This window comes from Protomyctophum bolini (assembly GCF_963924005.1).
Source record: "Protomyctophum bolini genome assembly, chromosome: 22".
Taxonomy (NCBI): Eukaryota; Metazoa; Chordata; class Actinopteri; order Myctophiformes; family Myctophidae; genus Protomyctophum; species Protomyctophum bolini.
Window position 1 is genome coordinate 13098128 of NC_137883.1, and position 26314 is coordinate 13124441.

At 42.8% G+C, this 26314-nt stretch overlaps 2 protein-coding genes across 2 annotated transcripts; both read left to right on the top strand.

Moving 5' to 3' along the window:
* Positions 1 to 347: 347 nt before the first annotated feature.
* LOC308310305 (AN1-type zinc finger protein 5-like) lies at positions 348 to 7116 on the top strand. Its single transcript, XM_080756600.1, has 6 exons — positions 348 to 602; positions 2962 to 3158; positions 3550 to 3715; positions 4748 to 4824; positions 4934 to 5059; positions 5389 to 7116. The coding sequence occupies exons 2-6, from the start codon at positions 3005 to 3007 to the stop codon at positions 5535 to 5537; spliced, it is 672 nt and encodes a 223-aa protein (XP_080612726.1). The 5' UTR covers positions 348 to 602; positions 2962 to 3004; the 3' UTR covers positions 5538 to 7116.
* Positions 7117 to 10887: 3771 nt separating this feature from the next.
* Positions 10888 to 25177, top strand: LOC308309629 (transmembrane channel-like protein 2-A; the record flags this gene model as incomplete). Its single annotated transcript, XM_080755539.1, has 20 exons — positions 10888 to 10897; positions 11167 to 11211; positions 12243 to 12681; positions 13737 to 13886; positions 14810 to 14900; positions 15005 to 15086; positions 15477 to 15583; positions 15990 to 16088; positions 16846 to 16988; positions 17327 to 17474; positions 18047 to 18235; positions 19238 to 19417; positions 19875 to 20033; positions 20265 to 20393; positions 20950 to 21017; positions 21948 to 22187; positions 22945 to 23070; positions 23653 to 23731; positions 24129 to 24276; positions 24894 to 25177. 20 exons carry the CDS (start codon positions 10888 to 10890, stop codon positions 25175 to 25177), a joined length of 2916 nt encoding a protein of 971 aa, XP_080611665.1.
* Between the last annotated feature and the right edge of the window lie 1137 nt (positions 25178 to 26314).

Sequence of the window (26314 nt, forward strand, 5' to 3'; positions counted from 1 at the left end):
CCACAATGACTTTTCTTTTGGTGCTATCACATTTGAACTGAATGTTTGACTGCACTCTGTTGCAGATTTTACATTTATGTTCAATAAACTATTATCAATTAACCAAAAACACACACACACACACACACACACACACACACACACACACACACACACACACACACACACACACACAATTTAAAAAACAAATCAATGTGATCAACTGTTCAACATCATTTGATCATCTATTTATAACACGGAATATTCTGAGAAAATAGCACGTGACCACGCAAGCTCCTCCCCGAAGCCCATGTGTTCCAATCAATGTGGTCGTCAAACGTCATCACAACGTGATTGCGGCCGGGCAACAAAGCCGAACAAAACTAGTCGGAGCAGCAGGGAAGGAACAACGTAAAACACAGAGACAAAATATATATAATATATATATATATAGAAAAGCTGAGCAGCAGGTATATATGGACTTAAAGTTATATGTGTGATAAACGGACTTGTCATGCATGGGACCTTAATTTCTGACGACAATTAAGAAGGACAAGCAGAAGAACAAGACAGCGGAGTGAAGTCACAGCCTCCTCACAGAATAACCAAATTTGGTTATACAGGTCAGCCATCGGAAGTTTCTACTACTACCCCACACACACACACACACACACACACACACCACCAACAGTTGAATGAATTGTGAACAAAAACAAGAAACGATGTTGTAATTAAAAGTACGATGCATCAAGTCACGTTTAGGATGATGGATAGTAGTACTACTAGTAGTTGTAGATTGTTTTCCCAGTTTTAACACGTGTCCTCTCTCTCTGATCTTTAATGCATTTTTTATTTTAGCTAAATGGAATCACATTGTTCCAACATTGCCATATGTTCTTTGTTCGTTCATAAAATGCATTTCCAAACGCTATAGCCTACTGTATTAAACATTGATATATATTGAAACTGACACAGTGAGTGGGCATTCCTTGCAAGCAGCTAACATTAGCTGGCTAGTGTGAGTCTGTGAGAGCCTGCCTGCCTACCAAGCATAACTGTCTTTCTTAGCACAACGCTAACACCCCAGCACTCGCCTGCTACACCCCAGTATTAACACCCTAGTAACCACTTATTACACCCAGCGAACCCCTCCTGGTGCCCGCCAGATAAACGCATCGCTGACGCTGTCCCCTGCTTTCTGAGGTGAAGTTGAGTTAGCCTGAGTTAGCCTCTTAGCAGGAGCTAGCATGACTCAGTGTATTTAAAGAGCTATAGCAAGCGCCCCCCCCCCCCCCGCCGAGAAATTATAAATGCAAATAGCTAACATTTGGTTGGCTTCTTTCTAAGTGAAGTGTTGATGCTTTTATTTTTACATTAACACAGTCAGAAATATTAGCTTTTATTTTCATAGTGTACTTTAACTCAGCAGTTATCAAAGTGGCCAAGTGGGGATACTAAATCTTGTATGGGGGCCCCTGGCACAAAATATATTCAGATGGTGATCAGTGGCCAAATAGATACATATTTGGTGGTCTTTGAGATGAAAAAGTTTGAGAAACCCTGCTTTGACCTATCATGAACGAGGCAACAGCAACACACCACCATACCATATCATTCTAGTTGTTTCTTGTAGTTTCTGACTGTTGAGCTTGTCACTGACTCCTTAGTTATTTTATTTATTAACAGTTTGCAGAATTACAGTACATTTCAAGTACAACTCAACACAAAAACTGTTAACTGTGAGTGGACGACACCATAAATTACACTTGTTTACAATAGGGCCCACCATTTTCAATTCATCAAACCATTTAGAGACGTACGATTATGAATATACACTTCTATATACAGCAAGTCCTTTACTTTGACTTGCAACACTTGCATTCCATAATGTCTGCAAACAGGACCACGTTGGTCGTGTGTGTTTGTTTGTGTTTGATCACGGGGTGTTCTTGTAACGTTGCCAAAGCTTCCTGGAGTAGGGCTTCCAGGATTGCCTATAAATAGTCATCTGAGCTCTCAACAGCCATCCACTGACAGTAATGGCTGGAGACTTGAGCTTGCGTGCATGTTTTGAGACCGGCACGGGTGGGTGTCACATTGCAACTCTTGTGACAACTTAGAGTGAAAGCTAATTCCAGACCCTTGCCATGTGAGGCTGGTTGTTGTGCCAGTCTGTGCTGCATGAACAGTGGAGTCAGGGGGGTCACACCATGCAGATTGAAGTTGTTGCTTAGTTTCTGGGGAAACCCCTGAGGTACTTGTTGTTCCAAGGACTGATGTTTAAAATGTGGCGTGCGTTGGTCTCTGACGCTGGATTGTTCCTTGTGCCTCCTTGAGCAATAATCAATTTCATTTCAATGTACTGCTGGGCAGCAAAGAGCAAATGCATGTAAAGGCTTCTTGTTGTTGGTGCTTATGCTGAGACTGCGATTGAACAGCAGCAAGAAGTTCTTGGTTCTAGAGAATAAGTGCGATTGAACAGCAGCAAGAAGTTCTTGCTTCTTGGTTCTAGAGAATAAGTGATTTGAAACTGTTTGCATATTGCCTAAATCTATTTGAAGATGCCTGTTCTGTTTGACCTTGTTGACAACAGTGCTTGTGTAATGATTGCGTCACTCACTGTTTGTTGTGCACACATTTTCTTGATTTCGTCAGTTAACGTATAAACTGAACTAGTCTGTAAATTTAGAAGATGATGAAGTAAAAGGCTGCCATACATCCATAAATTGTTGATGAAAATTAAATGGTGTGATATTAATGAGACTAAGACTAATCAGAATTTGCTGTCAAAATTAACACTGTCCTACCTAGACATGCAGACTGCTGTGGTCTCATTTACACACTCTTTTGTGTTTTAGGTTACATCTGAGTGCTTGTATAATGGCTTCGCTGCTCAACCATTTACAACAAGTTCACTGGCCTTGTCATTCTGGCTATCCACTACACTCACACTCACGCCCAAGGTGTTTTATGTGTCCACAGGTCACCTTACCTACCACCAGGCAGTCCAGCATCATCATTCGTCATGGCCCAGGAGACCAACCAAAGCCCAGTGCCCGTGCTCTGTTCCAATGGCTGTGGCTTCTATGGCAACCCCAGGACCAGTGGCATGTGCTCGGTCTGCCACAAGGAGAACCTGTCCAGGCAGAACAATGGACTGGGTCCCATGAGCCCGATGGGTAAGAGCTACTCTGACCCTCTGTTGACACTTCGTGGGATCATTTTAGGGTTGTAACGATTCCCGTTCCTTAACACAGTGGTTCCCAAACCTTTCAGGTCGAGACCCAAAATAGAGATTTGACATTTGTCCGGGACCCCAAACGAGTGAAAATAGTAGATCTACAAGCGTGCAGCATGTCGCTTCGCGCCGTGTTGCAAGCTTGTAGATGGGCTATTTTCACTACTTACTTTACTTTTGTTTTTTACATTGAAAAACAACAACTTTTGAAATGTATATATTTTGTACATGTTAACATCTTAACCCTTATTTTGCTGGGGAATTCATCAAAAATAATGGCGCTAGAGTGCCAGCAACCATGAGTTGCTGTTGAACCCAATGTTCCCCTGCAGGTGTCAGTAGCCTCTCCAGTGTCTCCCAAGCAGAAGCATCAGCCATCCAGCGGCTGGAGGCCACCCTGAACAACGCTGCGGCTGCTGCTGCTGCCGTTGCTGCAGCCGAGGTGGCGATGGCTGAGGCCGCGGCCACCGCTGAGGCTGTCGCTGCTAAAGTTATTGGGTAAGCTCACCTCTGTAACTTTATGCTGTAGATGTTGATCAGTGTGGCTCCCAGCCTGGGGTCTGACTGACTTGTCTGTTTGGACGTAGTCTTAACATTTTAAACATTTGACTCAAAACCATAACTTGATTTAATCTACTGTCGACCTGTCATGTGATATCAGTCCTACTTGTCCTACAGAAGAAGAAGAAATGTAATCGTTTAAAATGGCGGATCTACAAGCTCACAACAGACAACACTTCAGTCTATTTTCAATCTTTGTTGTCTGAAAACTATATAGGACTTAAAGGGCCACTTCACCACTTTTCATCCTAACTTCATATAATAGGTCCTCACTAATAATCATGCTAAAATTGCACAATTATTTTCTACTCTGTCTGTGTCTCATAGTAGGGCTGTAGGCAGTTCAGAAACCCGTCCACCAGTGACATCATCGTTAAGCAGATTTTCTTTACAAAACTGTTTAGATTTTTATTATTGGGAGAATGATGGCTTCCATTTTCGTTGGGGACCCACTGCAGTAGATGTTCCGAACACAGGCCGTTAAACAGGGTGTTCCACAACTGTGTACACCGTCCAACGGGGCAGAAATAGTAGCCGATAGGATTGGGGAACCAGGATGAAGGGTGGGTGAACGGAGAGCAAGAGGGGTCTTCCATAAAGGTTAAAATGGTTGATCACACCCTTTTATGGTTGTATTGAAGAAATGTTAAGCCCATCATAACAAACCTGTAAACATAACATGCTGATCATTGAGTAGCTATTGAAAGAACTCTTTGAAGAAGTCTTTGAACTCTTCTGTGGCTAAGTGTGACAGACGTTAACGAATACACAAGCAAACATTTCCAGTTGGAATAGACCTGGACAAATTGGTTCTAAAACGGTACTCCAAATCTATATTTATTTTAACTCGCCTCCGATCGAGGCATTTGCCTCCCGAGCATGATCCGAGCACTCGCCGATGGCGTGGCAGATCAATGACAGCGGTTTTGATTGTGTAAACACAAGTTATTTTTTTCTTTGTCTCTGTAGTGAGACAACTCTTTCCCAACAAATGACTGAGATGAGCCTCAAGGAACCATCGGAAAATGTGGCGATCAATGAGCCAGGTAAGCATCAAAAGTTCATGTTCTCCTGAGTGGTAGGATCACAGTTCAAGTTAAGGAACTAAAGGAAGTGGTTACTTAACTGGACTGACTTGTCATTCCGTGTCTCCAGTGGTCACTCAGCCCACAGCCTCGTCCTCCCAAAACGTTGCCAGCAGTGACGACTCCAGCTCCTCCAATCCCACCAAACCCAAGAAGAATCGCTGCTTCATGTGTCGCAAAAAGGTTGGCCTTACAGGTAAGCATCGACTGTTAACCTGTTACTGTTAGCCTTATATTTAAGGTGTGCTTAGTTAATTAATTCGTTCATTTTTTAAAACAAAACAATTGTTGACCAATGACCACACAACTTAGTCAACAAGTAACAAATAACTCCACCACCTCTCCCCCTCTCATGGAAGTAATTCATAATTCACACAACTCTACACATCCATAAACACATTTCTGGATGTGCTTCTTTATTATGATTGATGTACTTTGTGCTTTTCAAAAGCAGAGTCAACTATGGTTACATTTGTGGCCTAGTGGATGAGGGTATGACTCGGTTTGTCTTTTGCTGTATTCCAGGTTTTGACTGCCGCTGTGGTAACATTTTCTGTGGAATTCACCGCTACTCGGACAAGCACGACTGTCCATATGATTACAAAACAGAGGCCGCAGAGAAGATTCGCAAAGAGAACCCTGTGTGCGTTGCTGACAAGATCCAGAGAATATGAATGGACTAGCCCATTGGCTGTTGACATTGATAACACTTGGGAGCGACTGGCCCAATAAAGACATGTAATTTGTTGTTACTGAAATGGGAGGGTTTCGATGTGCCCATTGCGTGAAAGATCAAGTTTATTTTAAACTTGCTTCTTTGTTTTCAGTTGGCGCAAATCTTGGGTTGTGGAAGATACGTTGAATGTGAGGAGACCATTGTCTACAGATTGTTTTCTCCAACTGGACTGTGGATGAGAGAAAAAAACACGAAAATCATGTCCCTGTCTTTGGGCTTGACCACTGTCCAGTGAGAAGATGTTTGTGATCACCCCTGTGCGACTTTGTGTCTCGCCCTGTTCAAAGAGATGTTGGGCACTGTAGCGGCCTGTGGCCGTTATGGGAGTTATCCACCGTGCAGTCTGTTGTTTTCTGCTTGCTTGAGTAGCTAATGGAGCAAACTGCCCAGTGCTGGATTTACTTGCTTGACCGTCTGTCCTGGTGTCTGCCTCATGGAGTCTGCATGTTCTAAACCAACTCTGTGTTTCTGGAATGGACTCAATGGAGTGCTACTGTCTGAGGCCTAGTTTCAGGTGAAACGATGCACTGTGAGGTTACTTTTCATCCTATCTTTTGTGTTTTGTTCTCCCCCATCCCATTTTAGTAGTTATGCCATTTCCCCCTGTATTGTAGTCCCCTGTCACTGCCAGCTGCTACAGTTGGTACTACCAGGCAGAGCACAGACGATCACGTGTCCCCTCTGATACTCATGGCTACAAGGACGCTTGTTTTCACCTGACAGTGATTCCTCCTGATTCCACCAGACCCCACTGAACCAACATGTAGCCCCATTGGACCAACGTGTAAGAGTTGCTAGTGCAGTGTGACAGACGTCTCTCCCCCACGAACACAGCCAATAGTGTCCGTATGGTTAGTTTGTTCTTCCAGTGCACACACATAAAAAATGTATGGCCGGACGTTGTCCTTATTGTTTTTTTTGTTTGTCCTGATGCGTCTAGGTCTGGACCGCTTTTTGATGCGCATTGAGACCATTAGCATATTGTATCAATGTTCCAATGTACCAATGTCAAAGGATTTATGTCCACTCAGGTTGGAATTTGGAAGGTTGAGGACACACTATATTTGTATTGCATTTTCTTTTTTCAACAGCAGGATTTATGTTGGTCTAGTTTGGAATGTTCGCACCGTTGTTTGATGCCTTTACTTCCTTTTAGTTTTTCCTTTTCTTTTCTTTTTTTTAAAAATTCGATTTTAATGTTTTGAACTGACAGTTTGTTTCATTCTTGGATATGTTCTGTAATTGAGTGTCTATTTCTGAGTGGATGTGAGTATTGTAAGTAAAGTGGTTGGGTGCTTCTGTACCCATTGACATCTGAACACAAGTCATCAAGTTTAATGTCTACTGTATGTTCTTTTGATTATGGCTGCTTTATGTTTTTATTTTCCTTTGTTCATTTAGTTGTGCAAGTTTGTTAATACCACCTTATTTATTTGCTGCGTGTAATTTACCAGTATTTCAGCAAGAATGTGTGATGTAAATAACATAAAATAAAATGTTCAGAAGATATACTGTAAAATCAGAACCAATGGCATGTGTTTTTCATTGGTAACTAAGGTATTTAGAACATGTATTCATTGTGAATATTCATTCCTGTAGGTTTGCACCTTACTTTATAACATCCAGAGTATCAGATCCTTCACCAAGGAGTCAACCAAGTCTCGATCATCTCCAGGTTTGACTGTTGCAACTCAACTCCCTCATTGTTAGCCTGCTGGCATGCTTACTCGTCTCAAACTCCTACAACTGGGGTTGGCGATTTTCCAAGGGAAATTAAGCTCAGCTAGTTTTTTTAATGTGCACAATTTAATTTAATTATACCTTCAATAGTGGGGTCGCACATAGTCTACTACAGTAGAATATTTAATAAACGAGCCACAAGAGGTCATTGTTGTGGACTTTGTAACATTCAAGATGAACAGTGACACATACAGTGATACATGCCATCCAGCCGTGTGTTTATGAAGTACAGTTGCAAATAAAGTATAGATGGTTTAACTTAACGGCTAAACGGGTATTCAGTAAAACCCTCTGTATACTAAGACAGTGCATTCTCCTCTGTAAGGTAATTAAGGATAGTACGGTAAATTATTTCTTGTGGGTTTTTTCCGCCTCAATGCTCAAGAAACCAAAGAAATGTACTTTACTCGTACAGTACATACAAATAAATATTGAAATCTCAATTGTCCATACATTTCTGTTGTGGGGCAAAAGCTATAAAAGGGTGTACCTTAAACTTCTCAGTCCATCTTATTGCCTCAGGATCCCCCAGGATGAAGTTACTAATGTTGCTCTGGAGGGGGAAGTCTGGAGCTCTACTGCGGCCCCCGCGACCCGACTCCGGATAAGCAGTTGGAGATGGATGGATATTAAGGTATTTTTGGAAGTGGAATCCATTTATGCTTGGGACATTTTTGTATTGTACATATTATTTGCATATTTGAATGAACTAGGGAAAATTATAAACAGAGGTCATCTAATTAGTGTTTTAGTTGTTTGCAGTGAGTGTAACCATAGCCATGGTATCGGTTACAGTCGCCCCTAAACCATCTCGCCCATACATTTTTCCGCCGACCTCACGGCGACTGCTCGGTGCCGTGGTTCTTGTATTCTTTATTTTATTTGACTGAGAATAAGGTTAGAAATAAGTTTAGGTTAGGTATAGTTTTACTGGGGTTAAGTTTGGGTATAGGTTTAGGTTAGGCATAGTTTTACTGAGGATAAGGTTAGGTTTAAGCATAATTTACTTGGGTTACTTTAGGAATACCAGGCCGCACAGTTTCGCCGGCTGTACCCCCAGGGGCCGGGGCGACTTGTTTGGTATTCATAGCCACATGTGTATGGTAGTTAATTTATTAGCATATATTATGCACAATTGCACATGTAACGACTCAAAGCAAATACTGCTTAGGACATACTGTACATGTTTGTATTGTGCATATTGATTCGATAATTTGCACATTTTAACAAATTAGTGTAATAAGCGTATAAATGAATTCATTTGGGTGTAAAGTAGACCAATATTAGTGGTATTTTGTCGTCTTTGTCCAAAAGTGCCACTTTAGATCACATGGGGGCACTGTCTAGCTTTGATCCAACTCTGAATGTGGATGTGGACCACATCACTGTCCTGCTCTCATTGCTGGTTGTGTGGGTGAAGGGGTTAACGCACTGGTTCCCAATCCTTATAGCTCGAGACTCAACACGTTGCAGTTCGACACTTTGTTGTGCGCTTGTAGATCGGATATTGTCTCAAGAATTGTTTTTTTTGTTCATGAAAGTGGAGATGGCCCGTTTGGTGGTGCCCCTCAAAATTGTTTCAAGCCAACCGGGTCACCTGTCCTTCTATAATTTAGGAGTTAGGTCAGAGATGTATGCGTTGAAAAGACACCATATGTGTCCAGGTGGAAATGCGTCACAGCCTGCACCACCACCACCATGGACAGAAGTCCCTCAACTTAGCCACTGTTATTTTGGGGGATAAACAATTACCCCAAGAACATATTTGCAATTAGTCAATATCTCATTTGGCTGACCAGTTGAAACACTTTTAAACACAACATCGGACAATCTTTTTTTCCCGTAGTTTCGGCACTTTGGCTTCGTTTAGGGCAGTATAGTACGCAACCATCCTTTGTCCACTCTCCTCCTCTGGAAGCCCAGCACGCATTTGTTGCCTTGACGAATGGCTTATTTGGGTTAGGAGGGGCATGCCCGGACAGAGGTTCTAATGAGTGCTTGCCTTCCATAGCTGATGTGAGGCGCCAGACAATGTGTTGCCTCGTCCCAAAAGAAGGCCTGTCACGTCTTATGTATCAGCCTACACTACAGGTATATGTAAGGGGCTGGTGTTGCATGACTGCATTCCCAATAGAGCAATAGGCCTTTCTTTTCTCTTTGCTGTGTCTCTTGTGACTGATGGGTACAGAGGAGACACCTGCTGTAATTGCAGAACCTGTTCTGACATTCCATATGTTGATCCTTCCCCATCCATCCTTCCTCTTCGATGTCTCCCTTTTGACTGATTCCTGTCCATTTAAACTCTAGCCCCAAAGTTATTTGTTGCAGCCTCGCCCGGCAGCTGGCAAAAACTAGAGTTCTCAACAGGCCTGAAAATTAGGCCCGGTCCTACCTGGGCCCTCATCAAACCCTGTACACTCAAGCCACTGCCCCCGCTGCCACCCTTAGATCTCCATATATGAAGCTGACCTGTTCTGACATTCCCACAATTCCAAGTGGGGTATATGGGAAAATAGCCTATGCTGTAGTACTATACATTCCATTTCTATCTTTTGTGTATGAGTGAATTGGTAGGACACGCGGTGCAATAATACAACATAGCACAATGTATCTGCAATGTGTTGTTTTCATCACAGACTTAATGGGTGCGTGCCGCAGACCCCAAGAGACAGTCATGCCAACATGAGTCCCAAAGGGTGTGATAAATTCATCACATTGTGTTGAGTTGATGACCGTGTAATGGAATAATTCTCACTGTGGAAGATGATCTGTGCTCCATTATTTAAATGGGCTCCGAGGTGGCTGCCCGCCTACCGTTCGTTCCCTAACACAGCAACACCTGAAGTGCTTTCTGCTTCCTTTTGTATTGTAATTGTCACTTTTTCTGTGTCTAAAGTATTTTAATTTGAGTTATCAAAACATTGCACGAGATAAGGATAACACATTTGCCGTTCACCGTGATGGTTCTTGGAAAAGGAAACCCAAGCCTTCATTAAAACTTTAGTGTGTATCCTCTTTTACTTTGGGTGGCTTATGAGGTCTCGCATAACCTAGACGAGTGAGAGTGTCTGTTTTAAATGACATGGTGTCTTGGCGTTTTGGGCTATTAGGAAAAACCAAGAACCCACGGCGTATATCATTGTGATTACACAGACCCCTCTTTGTCTATCGTTGTGGTCATTAATGAACCGTCTTTTGGTCACGACAAGATCTTTTCTCATATTACATGGCCTCTGCATGTTTTGATCTACAATAGAACGTTGCATGTCGCTGGAAGGGAGAGACTGACTAAATAATGTTTAATGCTTGGCATGGAACCGCGCCAATTCCTTTTGGCACAGTCCAAAACTCACACCTGTCTGTGTGGAGGAGGGCAGGTCAAGTGCGGTATGTTGTCATAGTGACGGGATGGTTAATAGATACCTGAGTTGGGTACCTGCTGGTAGAGCTGAACAAACGTGGCGAGGAGCTGCTTCGACAGAAAGCACAGCCCAATTAAGGCTTGACATTTCATTTCCATTATGCCTCGGAATAGCGACCTAGAAAAAATGGAGGATGGTGAGTGTAATATTGTGCAGAGTGATTCATGTTTAGGTATAGAAAAGTGTCAATTAAATATTTAATGTTGGAATTTTCTTTTTGCTGAGGAACACTTTTTTTTTTTTTTACCAAAGCATAAATTAAGATTAACAAGTGGGTTATTCAAGTGGGTTATTCTTTTCCTGATCTTAAACAGCATTGAGTTGATTTTCTGAAGGGTCGGAACTTGAGATGCTCATGTTAAATCGCTGATGTGTGTGTTGTTTTGTTTCACTGATCTCTCTCAGTTGGGATCGAGATAGACGGGGACGTGGATGGCGACGGTAGTGACGGTAAGGGGATATGAGTGGCCACGTTTTGCCAGTAATGGAAAATATTAATGTCCATTCAGGGGGAATTGTTGAGAATTTATTAAGACGATTCAGCAGAGTAAGGCGCAATTCATACTCCTATTTTAGAGCCGAATAAAAGTCTGTTCGGCTGTGTGGAGCCTACAATGTGACGTCATTTGGCTCTGTAGAGCCTACAATGTGACGTCATTTGTCTCTGTAGAGCCTACAATGTGACGTCATTTGAGGTTCGGGGGGAGGGGGACGGGTACCGTCCTAAAGTCCTCTTCGGAGTATGAATCAGCCCTTACAGCATACAGACCTCCTGGTCTGTTCCGGCAGCCCTTCCGGGCACAAGCCTCCTCAATACCTCCAACAGAAATGCTATTCTAAATGGTCATATAAGGATATACTCTAAAGAGAAAGGGCAACACACGAATAGTTACGCAAGTACACATTAGCTGACAGAGTGTGGAGGAGTCAGGTCAGCATTAAGATTGACAGCTGAAGTTGAGTTAGAATTAGTACATTGATACTGTGAAAGATAGATGACGATGGCATTGAATGAGATTGACAAATACAGAATAATACATATAGTTGGCAATCTATTTGGCATTCTAAAATATCCATTACAGAACCTATACTGAAAATCATTGTGGTTGATGAAGAAATGTGGACACCAACCAACCGACACCAACCAACTTTCTGAATACATTGGGGTGTTTACAGGCCCAGGGGTCATCGCCATGCTGGCTTGCAGTGGACATACAAAATGACAATAAATAATATTACCAGAATCACAATAAAGAGCTAACCCTGAATGACCATAACAACCACTAGTATACTTGTTGGACTCCTTATGTGCCATAGTGTCATAGTAAATAAGTGTCTTGGACCCTGGGACACATTTGGTCGTGTATACAGACATGTTGATTGTTGTTTATACTACTAAATATGTGTATATGTATATGTGCATAAATTTGTGTGCGTCTGTGTGTGTGTGTGTGTGTGTGTGTGTGTGTGTGTGCACACAGACGGCAGTGCCGCTCAGAAGAAGAGGAACAAGAAGGCAGCATCGGCGAGAAAAGGCCGGGGCAGCAAAAAGCAAGGCAGCGGGGACGAGGACGCCGGAGACGAGGACGAGGACGCCGGAGACGAGGCTCCCGCCAGGGGCCGCCGAGGAGGAGCTGCCAACAGGAGGAAGAAAAAAAAAGACGGCGATGAGGGCGACAGCGAAGACGAAGGTCCTCCCGCGAAGGGCGGGAGGAGGCGCGGAGGAGCGGCGGCGAGGAGAGGGAAGAAAGGAGGCAAGGGAGCGAAAGGGGAGGAGGAGGCGGAGGAGGGCGAGGGGGAGGGGGAGGACCAGAAAGGAGGCAAGGGGAAGAAGAAAGGCGGGAAGAAGGGGAAGGAGGACAAGAAGGGGAAGGGGAAGAAGGGCAAGGACGACGACAAGAAGAAGAAGAAAGGAGACGGGTATGTTTCTTAATCCTTTTCTATGTTTAGGAGGACCCACACATGTAGAATGCTTTTTGGCTGAGGTCCATCATTTGAAAAGACTTGCAAGCGTTGACCCTCCATAACATTTGGCAAAATATTTTTAAATGGCAGATCTAGGTGTATTCAGGCCCTCTTCCCAACGAGGAAAAAGAAAAAAAATCTAATGTTCCAGGTTGTAGATAATAGATGTATGCTATTTTAGAATAGCTAAATTGTTCCTCATTTTGCTGGGGACCCCCTGTAACCACCTCAAGGAACTGTACAACTATGGGATCCCGTACCCCACTTTGGGAACCTGTGCTTTACATAACCATCCAAATCAGTGGTTTTCAACCCTTTTCATATCAAGGCCCAGTATTTATTCTGGATTTGAGTCACAGACCACCATTTGATGAGATTTAGCCTCTCGGCTAGTCTACACTTCTTGAAAATGAAGTAATGCAAATGTTTAACAATAATTTAACTCTTGACAGTGTAAAATGAAAGCAATTATAAGGGTCCATTTCCATTTCCATTACCAACTCTCCATTTAGCTGGGTACCAACTGGAACACACTCAAGGACCACCCCGGACCACTGGTTGAGAACCACTGGACTAAATAAATTAGTCTGATTAAATACTTTACCCATATTTATACTTTGTCTCAATTATATGGAGCGTCGTAGTCCCGCCCCCTTTCATGGCCCGGAAGAGAATTTCCCTTTTTCTTCTTTCTAAGAGTTTTTCTTATTTGTTCGGCCCATAAAATTGTGTTTATTGTCATGATTTTGGAGTTGGCTTTGTCCGAGGCTTAAAGGTCTTTAAATAAATACTTTCTGAAACGTCTATGGAAAAATGAATGGGAAATTCTCTTCCGGGCCATGAAAGGGGGACGCTCTATACTGTGTGTGTGTGTGTGTGTGTGTGTGTGTGTGTGTGTGTGTGTGTGTGTGTGTGTGTGTGTGTGTGTGTGTGTGTGTGTGTGTGTGTGTGTGTGTGTGTGTGTGTGTGTTGCTGTATCTCTGAGTTCTTCCCTTCTCTCTGTGCTGCAGTGATGAGAAAGGCTCAGACGAGGAGGAGGAGGACTCCATGTCGGACGGAGAGATAGCCCGGCTGAAGGAGGAGGTGGAGGAAAAGAAGCTGCTGATTAACGTCATGAGGACCAAACCATGGAGGATGAGGAAGAGACTCTACTACCTCAAGTACAACTCTCACCTCTTAGATTTAAGTTAACCACATGCATCCCTAGTATTCTGGGGGCAAAGATTTCACGCTGTAAGCTTGTAGATTGACTATTTAAAGATATTTAGTGTAGAGGGAAACCAGGAGTAGGCCTAGTAGAGAGACCAAATCGACCGGCAGGACTCCAGTCAACTAGGGATTGAGTGGTTCTAAACTTTAGAATCCTTGCATTGACAAAACTAAAATTACTTTTTGTTCATTTTGTTCATTATAGACGGAATGCCGTGATCCCCCCCAAAACACGATCGGGTACTGATTATACAAGGAGATGGCGATGGGTGGTGAATCCACCTGAACTGACGCCGCACCCACAGCTGTTGTTGTATGATGAAGAGGGAGGAGTTAGGGGAGGGGATGATATTGTGATGTCACTATATCACTGTCATTTTGATTGGGCCTTTTGACTCAAAGCTTTCAGGAAGAAACCAAAAATACACAGGGAAGACATATTTCAATATTCTAACCACACCTGGGGGTCTATTTAGAGTAATGCTAACTCCATAGACATAACACATACAAAACAAAAAAAGTTAATCACGGCACTCCATCTTGGGAGCAGGTCTTTTTTCCGACAGCATATTGATCCGAAACCTCAATCCTAACCTAACCCTAACCGCAAGCACGGGAGCAGCGCATGTCGGACCATCGCTTTTTCGCATCGCGGCGAATGTCCCCCCGCTGCGGAGCGGACCGTTGCCCCGTCGGCTAAAATGCTGTCGGAAAAAACGCCGCCTCCCCTCCATCTTTAAGTGCTGGATAGTACCTTTTAGAATCTAAAGGTCCAATCTGGCACTTGTTTTAATGAATTACACATTTGAACAAACCTGTATGGTAGGTAGAGTCACATGTGAACAGCAGCTGTCCTCCTGTCTCTTCCCTGCAGGGCATCCCAAGAGTTTGTGGACAAGTTTGAAGGAGCGTTGGGCAAAGGCAAAGGCAAGAAGTGGTTTGCCTACAAAATTAAGATGATGAAGGTCAGGACCATGAGAAACACTGCAAGATATCATCTCATATTGCTTTTTGATTTGTGCTGTCTTCATTTTAGAACCTCTTTCTTTTTTTTCTTGTGTCGAGACAGAAATGGATTAAGTTCCAAAGGGATTTTGACAATTTCGCTACATCGTGTATACCGTGGGAAAGCAAGATAAAGGATGTGGAAAGTGAGTTAACTTCCTGGTTCAACCAGATTTTTCCTGCTTGAGCAAAATGTGTACAGTACATTATATTTAACCTCTGGTGCCACTCTCAGGTCACCAGTTGTGGAAAGTACTACATTTATTTGAAAACTTTAGTTGTAGATTTTGATTATTTTTACAAAACATACATTAACCACTTCAGCCCTGTATACATTTCGGCCATTTGAAATTAGCCAATCTACAAGCAATGTGTCGCGATGTGACACATTGTGAGCTTGTAGATTGGCTATTTGAAATGAGACATTCTGCATAATGAGTAGGCCTACTTTTACTTTTAGTATTTTAAGTACATTTCGGACTTTTACTTCTAACGGAGTATTTCTAAATTGCGGTATTGATTTTCCACCACTGTAGGTCACTTTGGCTCATCTGTGGCATCTTATTTCATCTTCTTGCGCTGGATGTACGGCATGAACCTGGTCCTGTTTGGCCTCATGTTTGGACTGGTGGTCCTCCCAGAGGTGAAATAATACATATGCACCAGTGTTGATTTTGACAGCACATGTTGATTTAGTTTTAGTCATAGTCTCTTGAGAAAATGTTAATTTAGTTTTGTCTGAAATGGGAAATGTTTTACTGTTAGTCCAGTTTTAGTTGACTGAATCTACGGTTGATCTTGTCGACTAAGATGTATTCTGGCGGGCCTCGATGGTGTCGTAATGGGCCTAATGGCACATATTACAATTGGTTGCATGCTGAAAATATCCGATCTACAAGATCGTGCAGCGTTTTGTGAGCTGGTAGGTCAGCTATTTTCAGAGAGCAACACCCGAGCGACACCAAACATAAAATAACACCTTGTTCTACTGGATCTCTTTTCCACTAGTAAAACTTAATTAAGATTAACGAGTCTGTGTTAATGTCCAGGTGATGATGGGCCTCCCGTATGGCTCCATTCCCAGAAAGACGGTGCCCACAGCGGAGCAGCCCACTGCTCAGGACTACGATACCCTCAAAGACTTCGATGTACGTAGGTGAAACATGAAGTGAGCTGCTCAGCGCTCCAAAATGTCACTCGATCTGCACCCAAGCTTCGGTTCCATCCAAGTCCAACCCCTCTTTTTTGTCCTTACGTTTTAAGGATAGGTTTTAATCCTGCTTCTGGTTATATATATATATATATAATTTAACAGTTTAATCAAATAAAAAAAAGTGAACCACTGATGTCTTGTACATTCATGGCTATTTTCACTATTTGTCATGCAAAGATTATGGTTCTCAAAAGATTATGGTTCTCAAAGTGGGGACCCTTCCGGGGTTCCTTTCAGGGTGTTCCTGTTCCAAATGAACGCCTACAGGCATTATGTTTTTGAGTCATAACCGTATTGTTTAATTTTAGAATATGTTTATTGCAACTGCATACATGAACTACATGACTGAGTAGAACTTTAAGTATTAAAACAATCCATTGTTGTTTTTGGCAGCAAATTTTAGTCAATTGGGGAAGTGTCATGGTGATAACTAATCTAATATAGGTATGGTTTTGCCCACTCAATTCATAATTAACGTTCCAATTTTGGAGCTCTGGCTCATGGACTAAGAACCAAAAAGAACTGAACCGGTTCCCATTGGGAACCAACCGGTGGAAAAGGGGCCTCTGAGTTGCAGACCACTCAGTTATGGGTGTCCTTGAAATTAAAAGGTTTGAGTTGTTAAGAAAATGTACCCTCTGTCTGCACCTAACCCAAGTTGACCTCCATTCATCCACCTCTTCTTATCTCAGGGATATTGCAAGTACTCCATCCTGTTCTATGGATATTACAACAGCCTGAGGACCATCGGCGTGCTGAAGTTCCGGCTGCCTCTCTCTTACCTGTTGGTGGGGATCGGCTCCTTCGGCTACAGCCTGATGATGGTGATCCGCACGTGAGTTGGCAACGTCGTCAGTCATCATCTCATCTCGAGAAGTTGTCAAGCCTGTAGCACTTGCTGTAGCACTTGCTGTAGCACTTGACCTATAGCCTCGACGACCTGCAAGCTTATCAAATAAAAAACAAAAAACTATAATCTAAATTACATCTTTGGCGTCTTTATAATTGATGAAATAAATTGATTATTGGGATTGTGGGTTTTATATGTCTGTTTAATACTTGCCCCTGGGCTTCTGTTACAAAAAAACCTGAATAAAAAAGATTTTGAAAAGAAATAAATTGATTATTGATTATTTAGTTTGATCAACTGCACTTCTACAACTCTGTGTTCAGAATGGCTAACAATTCAGACGTCGGGGGAGGAGATGGAGATGACTCAGAGTTCACCTTTTCATGGAAGATGTTCACCAGCTGGGATTACCTGATTGGCAACGCCGAGACTGCTGACAACAAGTTCGCCTCCATCACCACCAGCTTCAAGGTAAACATGGGCACTGTAAAGGCACTATATGGTTTCCATTCCATGTTTGAGGGGCGCCAGGCCCTCCAACATCTGGCTTTTGAAATTATGTCATATGGCAGCCAAGTCTATGGACTTTTAATGTTTGTTTAGAGCACCTTAGAGCCTGGTAATGTTTATTGTTTAGGGCACTTTAAACCAGGGGTCATCAATATGTGGACAAATGTGTCCGTGGCAAAGACAAAGTAAAAAAAAAGTTAAAGTACAATATTTGCCTCTCAGATGTAGTGGAGTAGAAATAAAAGTATTGGAAATACTCAAGTCAAGTACAAATACCTCAAAACCGTATTTAAGTACAGTACTTAAGTAAATGTACTTAGTTACTTTCCACCACTGGCCCTGATCCAGAAAAGGTTGAGAACCGCAGCTGGAGTTGACAAGGACGAGGATCTCTCTCTATGTTGAGCACAGGAGTCCATAGTGGAGGAGAATCTCTCTTTATGTTAGTGTGTACGTGTTGTGTTGAGCACAGGAGTCCATAGTGGACGAGAATCTCTCTTTATGTTAGTGTGTACGTGTTGTGTTGAGCACAGGAGTCCATAGTGGACGAGCAGGAGAACCAGAAGGACGAGAACATCCACCTGAGGAGGTTCCTGAGGGTCCTGGCCAACTTCATGATCCTGTGCATCCTGGGCGGCAGCGGCTACCTTATCTTCTTCGTGGTGAAACGGTCTCAGGACTTCTCCAAAAGGGACAACCTCAGCTGGTACGAGAAGAACGAGGTAAACACAGACAAAGGCAATAGTAAGAATTGCAAATTCCACTGTAGTGGTTCTAAAAGTGGCATCCCTCCAGCAAAATGAGGGACAGCTTAAGCCATTCTGGGCGGGAACCCCTTTTGGTGTTTTACCCCTTCAGGGTATGTACAGTATGTACAGTACAGACGCGTAACTAGATGTCAGTGGGCCCGACGCAGGTTGATCAGTGAGTGCCCCCGACAGCACCCCCTTGCCTCTGGACCCCCACGCAGTCGTGTTGTCCGTGTCCGGCTAGTAACGCCCCTGGTACAGTATAAAAAATGTGATGCTGCTATATAAATATTTGAAGTTTTTCAGAAAACTCCTAGGCCAGGAGAAAGGCCGTCGCGATCAGGAGTCGAACCCACGGCACACTGCCAGACTGGATTACCAGCCAAGGTGGCTGGACCGCTGAGCCACGGCCCAGTCCAGATCATGTGTATTTAGCCTTTGAACACACAGGCTGATAGATTGGCAACTTTTGTACGTATTTGCAGTGGTAAAATAACTAAGTACATTTACTCAAATACTATACTTGAGGTATTTGTTACGTTACTGGAGTATTTCCAAATAATGCTTTTACTTCTACTCCACTACATCTCAGCGGCAAATATTTACTGTGAAATGTATTCACATTTATTTGAAAACTTTAGTTAGTTACAAAACATACATTAACCACTTCAGCCCTATATACATTTCGACCATTTGAAAATACCGGTAGCTGATCTACAAGGTCACAATACGTCGCATCATCGCAAACTTGTAGATCTGCTATTTTCAAAAGATTTACATACCGGTACATATGAAAACTTGTGAAACGGGACATAATGATGATGATACCAATACTTTTGTACTTTTACTCAAGTACATTTTTTATTCCGGCCATTTACTTGTAAACTGAGTATTTCTACATTGCAGTATTGATACTTTTACTTAAATGAGAAATGTGGTGGGTACTTTTTCCCCCTCACTGATATTTCTGTCCAGTTGGAGATCGTCATGTCCCTGCTGGGCCAGGTGTGTCCTCCTCTGTTTGAGACCATCGCTGAGCTGGAGGAATATCATCCTCGGATCGCCCTCAAGTGGCAGCTGGGACGCATCTTCGCCCTCTTCCTGGGAAACCTGTACACGTTCCTCTTAGCCCTGTTTGATGAGGTCAAATCCCAGGTAACACCTGTTTAGTTACTACATTCATATGTGTATAAAAATCCCACTCATGTGAAGTGAGGGGGGCGGGCGCCCCACTTATTTAAACAAACACCATACTCTTTTTTTTTAATTATATTTTTGGTGCTTTTATTGATAGATCACAATAGATAGACAGGAAACGGGGAGAGAGATGGGGAGAAGACACACGATCCGTCGGGAACGGGACCAAACCCACGAGTCCGCGACACACTGTCATGCTGGATTACCAGCCAAGGTGCCCGGACCGCTAAACCGGCCCAGGCACAAATATATTTTCAATTTTAGTTTTCGTTATTTCGTTGGTTTTAGTTAACTATAATTACCTCGTCGTTGGCATCATCCAGCGTGTCAGAGGAAGCCACGTTCCACAAGCGTCACTGAAGTGTCAATAATCTCTAAAATGAACGCAGCATGAGGGTAATCTGTTGTGTTTTAGCTGGAAGAGGAGGGGAGCATAAAGAACGCCTCCATCTGGAACATGAAGGAATACTACGCCAACTTCACTCTCAACTCCAACGACTCGGAGGCCACGCCTCCCCCCATGGACCCCGGTGATGTCATCAGAGGACCCTGCTGGGAGACTGCTGTTGGCATTGTAATCATGAATTACACATCGATTCACAATTTACACTTACACATATTTTGGATTCACATACTGTATCGGTCATCATAAGCCATTCCAACGTACTCGCTCACAGAACATTGCTCTTTGGTTGGTCAGTCAGTCATTCAGTCAGTGTGTAATCGGTTTGTCCCTCTGTATGTCTGTCCGTCCGTCTGTCTATGTATATGTTGTTGTCCTGCCTTTGGTATTGTTCATTTACAGGAGTTTGTGAAGCTGACTGTGTCAGACATCCAGGTCACTTATCTCACCATCCTCATAGGTGACTTTGCCAGGGCTGCCATTGTACGCTTCCTCAACTACTGCTGGTGCTGGGACCTGGAGGCTGGATGGGTACGTGTGTTTGCAGGGTATACATCTCTGCCTATATGGGCTCCATGCTCATCCATTTAGTGGCCTTGTGTGTTGATTGGGAGGTCACTGTTCAGGGTTCCATCCCCGGCCGAGTCATACAAAAATGGTAAGCCTCCCTGGATTGGATAGTCCCTGTGACATACAGTACATGTACTGTATGTATGTGGACGTGAGTCCAGGGGGTGTACTTATACATCATGTGACATACTAGAATCATGTCCAGGGGGCTACCATTAAATAAATCTGATTCTTTTCCACTATTTTCTTTTTTTTTTTAAACATTTATGAGAAATTATAATAGGCTACTAAATGTCAATGCACAATGCATTCACAACAAAAAGAAAATAAACTTTGTAATTTGTACTTTTGAAGTATTTTCATACTTACCTTTTCTATATTTTAACTCAACTACTGGGATTGAGTACTCGTCATAATATTGTTTGTGGAAGGAGTGCTGTTTTGTCTTGGTGTCTAAAAGTCGTATTGTTTGGTGACTCTACTGTGTTTAAAACCATTGTCTCTGTCTACTGTACAGCCTTCATATGGTGAATTTGATATCAGTGGCAATGTTCTTGGGCTGATCTTCAATCAAGGAATGATCTGGTATGAGTTTTTCATTTTTCTCTATATACCCAAGAAGATGTTGTAGACTCTACAGCATCTTCTACAGTGAAGAGTGAGATAGGGCATGTGTATGTTAGGTTTTGAGCAAATGTCCATTAGATGGACACATATAGCACCTTTACAGTATACAAAGCACTTTACGATTCAAACCCACGATACGCTGCAGGCTGGCATTGCAGCCTAGCCTAGGGTTCCAGGACCACCATATTTTAAAAGGATCCATGGCTAATGAGACAAATATGTCTTAAAACATTATACTTGCCCTCTAATACTAAAAAGACACCTTAAATATTTTATTTCTTTCACTCAATAGGGACTGCTCCTGTCACAAGTTGATGATGCCATATGTTCATGTGTGGTTCAGCCCTATGGAATTATGGAATGCACGTGCTAATAAAAAACATTTTAAATATTGCTTTGAAGCTCATATTAACTTTAGGAAGTATTACGTTCTTTTTTATTAGCGTATGCATTCCACGGACCACACATTGTCAAGTATTTCAATAAACATTTTTTAATGAACATCTTTAATAGAACATGCTGTCTGGCTCCCCAAACAGGGTGTGGGTTCCTGAGGGGGGAAACTACCCGGCATTGCCATTCGAATGCCGTACACACAATTCTGCGACCCAATAGATATCTCCTCTGACCTCAAATATGGGCATCAAAAGCAGGCACCAGCTTAAGATTTGTGAATATGGTTCTTTAAAAAAAATAAAACATAATAAACAATAACTTTATCAATATTTTCTCCAGAAAAAGGAGGACTTTATACTGGATGAAAGTTGTAGAATTAACCACTTGAACGCTAGCATCCATATTTTAGTTAATGAAGTCACAATCTGCTTGCCTGTGTGTTTGTGTGTTTGTGTGTTTGTGCGTGCGTGCGTACGTGTGTTGCTGTTACAGGATGGGTGCGTTCTATGCCCCAGGGCTGGTGGGCATCAACGTGCTCCGCCTCCTCACCTCCATGTACTACCAGTGCTGGGCCTTGATGGACACCAATGTTCCCCACGAGAGAGTCTTCAAGGCCTCCAAGTCCAACAACTTCTACATGGGCCTGCTGCTCCTCATCTTGTTCCTCAGCCTCCTTCCCGTCGTCTACACCATCATGACCCTGCCTCCTTCGTTTGATTGTGGACCGTTCAGGTTAGAGCTTTAAACAGTGGCCTGGGATGCAAACTAGTGAAAATAGCCGATCTACAAGCTCACAACGCGGCACTTCAGAGCCCCCCCTCTCTCTCGGCTCCCCTCTCCCACTCTCCCCTTCTCTCTCCCCCTTCTGTCTCCATCCCCCCTCTATCTGCCACTTATATATAACGGGTATCCCCTGTGGCACACCCGTTATGCGATGCTCAGATGCAATCACAGCGCAGAATTATACACTTTCTAGCCAATTTCAGTGCCAATTCCGTCCTCAAACTTTGAGGACACAATTACTAAAATGATTAGTTATTATAAGATTAGACTCTGTCTGCCACATGCATACACCACTAACATGCTTTTTAAGTGGTTGACTATTGTACTGTGTTTTAGGCCCAATTCCAATCGGCTCCCATACTGACTCACTGACTTAGTTGCGCCTTCATGTGAAGTCTGCGAGGGCTTGAGGGCTGTCCCATTTGAAATCTGTAAGTCAGTGAGGGCTCAGCCCCGGCTTTTCGGTGTTACCTCTCTATATGTTTAAAGCACTGACTGTATAAGGGCAGTAGTTTTAAACGTGATGCAAAGTGTCATGAATAACGGACTCATCAAGTACTGTGCCATTCGTCCTTTCATTTCGATGTGGAGCCCTTGCAGCCTCTCACCCTCAAGCACTTACAGCTGATGTCAGTGAGGGTGCAGGGCTTGAGGGCAGCGATTGGAATTGTGCCTTAAATGGTTTCCATGAATGACCTGTCCACAGTGGGAAGGAGAGGATGTTTCATGTGGTCATGGAGACTATTGAACTGGACCTGCCGTCCTTCATAGGAACACTGATGAGCTATGCAGCCAACCCTGGCCTCATCATACCTGCTGTGCTGCTCATGGTGTGAGTATAGGCCTGGCATACTGCCTCACACATACAGTTAGCTCCTGTGATGGCAAGTAACTAAGTACAGTTACTTAAGTACTTAAAATAATTTTGAGGTATTTCTACTTTACATGATTATTTTCAATTTGCAATCATTTTACTACTACACTACACCTACACTAGGTACATGTCAGAAAACTTTAGTTACTAGTTTTGATTATTATTACAAACCATCCAGTAACCACTTCACATTTCGTCCATTTGAAAATAGCCTGTCTACAATCTCACAATGTGTTTTGCGATGTACACTTTAAGTACATTTTGATGCCAATACTTACTTTCACTCAAGTACATTTTGAATTCCCGACTTTTGCCTCTGATTCCTTTCCAATGCATTTGACAGATAGCTGATTCTGATTCAGTGCATGGCTTTGAGTGACTGAAAGTGAATCTGATTAGCCTTTTACCTGAAGTAATGCTGATTCCAATAGCTTTCTCAGGAACTGATTCCAAATCCTGCAATCCAATAGCTTTCACAGAAACTGATTCCCAATAGCTTTCACAGAAATAACAGATTCCAATAACCTTGTCTCTTAACAGACTGGCCATTTATTATCTGAACGTAACTTCCAAGGCTTACCAGCAGGCCAATTCCGATCTGAAGAAGAAGATGCAAATGGTGAGTGGAACAGGCAGAGAACTCTACTCATAGTGGAAAAGTTGAGGGGTGATTAGTTACGCAAGTGTATTTTCACCGACACAGTCCCGTGAAATTGTCGCGCTACGTGTCCCATGAGCAGACCTGGAGCAGATGTGTCGCTGATCCAGGCGACAACGCCTGCGTCACTCGCTCCCTGTCTGAAAGGACCTTACTCTTTAAATACTTCATGAATCATGACCCACCCCTTTTATTCCTACCGCTCCTTGTCCCTGTGTCTTTATCTATGCACCCTGACCTCTCTTTTTGTGTTTGCAGGCTCTACTGTCTTTATCTATGCACCCTGACCTCTCTTTTTGTGTTTGCAGGCTCTACTGTCTTTATCTATGCACCCTGACCTCTCTTTTTGTGTTTGCAGGCTCGGGATGAGGAGAAGGACAGGAGGAACAACGTGAACTGCACCAACCAGAGCCAGATGGAGCTAAATGCCCTCCTCCCCAGGGACACCCGTTGGACTCCCGAGGATGACGAGCCTCAGTCGGAGCCTGAGCCCGAGCCTGAGCCTGGTAAGTTCCTTGAGGGGTAACTTACCAGGCTTGAGGGGGAAATTTTACTTAACTGACCTTAACTAACTTAAGTAACTGTATTTTACTGTACTTAATTAAATGTACTTAATATCTTTCCACCACTGCTTGTAAGGACCGGTGCATAGGAGAGTATACGTAGAGAAGACATAAATGGTGTCAAGGTAGCGGTCGGAGATGCATGATACCTTCCTGGGAAAAGAGTTGTTCTTTAGGGTGATCAGGATAACTTCCTTTTTCTCTACAGTACCCAACATTGACATTCATTCACAATGAGGTCATCTAGCAAATTATACTGTGCACAATTAACCAGATAATCCATGCTGTTTAAGATGGGTGAATGTAATGCACAATCTGTACAATCCTGAAGCTATTTCCTCTTATGCACGGGCACTTTTTTAATCAAAGCCTAGTGAGCGTGATGAAAATGCAATGTTTATGTTGATGATGACTTATATGTCTGGCCATACATACTGTAGTTGAATGTCACTGCGGCACATGTACAGCTTGTAGATCTGGTATTTTCGGTGCATGATGACAGCATGTACGCCTGAATATAAATCGGGCCTTAAAATCCATGCGCTCCCTCTCTGCCCCAGAACCTGAACCAGAACCTGAGCCGGAGATTAAGAAGAAGAAGAAGAAGAAGAAAAAGGTTGTGGTAGAGGAAGACGTGGAGCTGGAGTCGATCAATCCCAACATTGGAAGAGGACCAGTGGACCGCCCACCTGTGCCGAGGGCCAGGGGAGGACCAGTGGACCGCCCACCTGTGCAGAGGGCCAGGGGAGGACCAGTGGACCGCCCACCTGTGCCGAGGGCCAGGGGAGGACCAGTGGACCGCCCACCGGTGCTGAGGCCCAGAGGAGGCCTTCCTCCTGTATAACAGAGAGAGAGGAAGTGATGACTTGCATCCATACGGGTTTTCATTCGTTCCTGGAATAACGTATTATGTTCTATTCATGAAAACGAATGCATATTCATTCATATTGATAATAATGACAACTATTGAGGGTATGCGCATGCACAAAGTGAGGGGAAAATCGAGTGTTTTTAGCGTCGTTCAATGCAATCTGTTTGGATGTATGGGCTGTCAAGGCCAGAAAGTAGTTTTTAGTCATGCGCATTCCCTCTATTCCACACTGCAATAATGCAAACTATTCCGGATATAAACAGGGTCATATTAAAAAACAGACAAAGCAACAAAAAAGTTATATCTAAAATGTATCACATACCAAAATATATCTTTAACAGACTTGCAATAAAATCGGCATAATCAATATACCTTAAAGATTTTTTTTGTTTGTTTGTATTGAAGTTGGTAGTAACTTCTGTAATTAGAATGGAACTTTGGACCTTATGTGTCACTAGCCAATGTGTGTCAATATGTAACTGCTTTTGTGTGATTTATTTTAGTTTGTTTTATATATTTGTTTTATCTTGTGTTAATTATGCTCATTTTCACTTTCTCTGTGATCTATTGTGATGCTCGTGTTTGTTTATATTTGTGTTTCATGTGAATTTGAGCCCTGTTACTTATCTACTGTATTATCAACTGCCTGCAGAGCGAAAAGTTTTATATCAATCTGCCTATGGGGTAATGTGTATTTTTAAAACATCCACCAGAGGGCAACATGTTGACTTCCTGTCCATTTTTATAAACTCCTTGCTTAAACGTTTTACTGAACTGAACTGTTGCATGATTCAGAATCAAAATGGGAATATGATCACAGATAATGATATTATATTGTGATGAGAGAATCACCACCAGGAATAATTTAAGTAATAATGTAACCATTTTGTAACTTGAGAGTGCACAAATGGTGTAACATTCACATGAACTGCAGTATAGTTTAAGTGTGATTGATGTCTTATGTTTATTTTGTTTCAGGATGCTGTGCTCCTGATGATTATTTGATATGAATTAGATTTTGAAATAAAGTTCAACATCTTTTTAAAACATTTTCATCAAAGTAAGGGTTTTTATGAGTCTGTAGCGACTGTAACTGAAGCAACTAAATCA

Coding starts and splice junctions, on each gene's coding strand:
- LOC308310305 (XM_080756600.1), top strand. CDS start 3,005: ATGGCCCAGGAGACCAACCAAAGCCCAGTGCCCGTGCTCTGTTCCAAT. Junction 3,159..3,549: donor GGGTCCCATGAGCCCGATGG/GTAAGAGCTACT, acceptor GTTCCCCTGCAG/GTGTCAGTAGCCTCTCCAGT. Junction 5,060..5,388: donor CAAAAAGGTTGGCCTTACAG/GTAAGCATCGAC, acceptor GCTGTATTCCAG/GTTTTGACTGCCGCTGTGGT.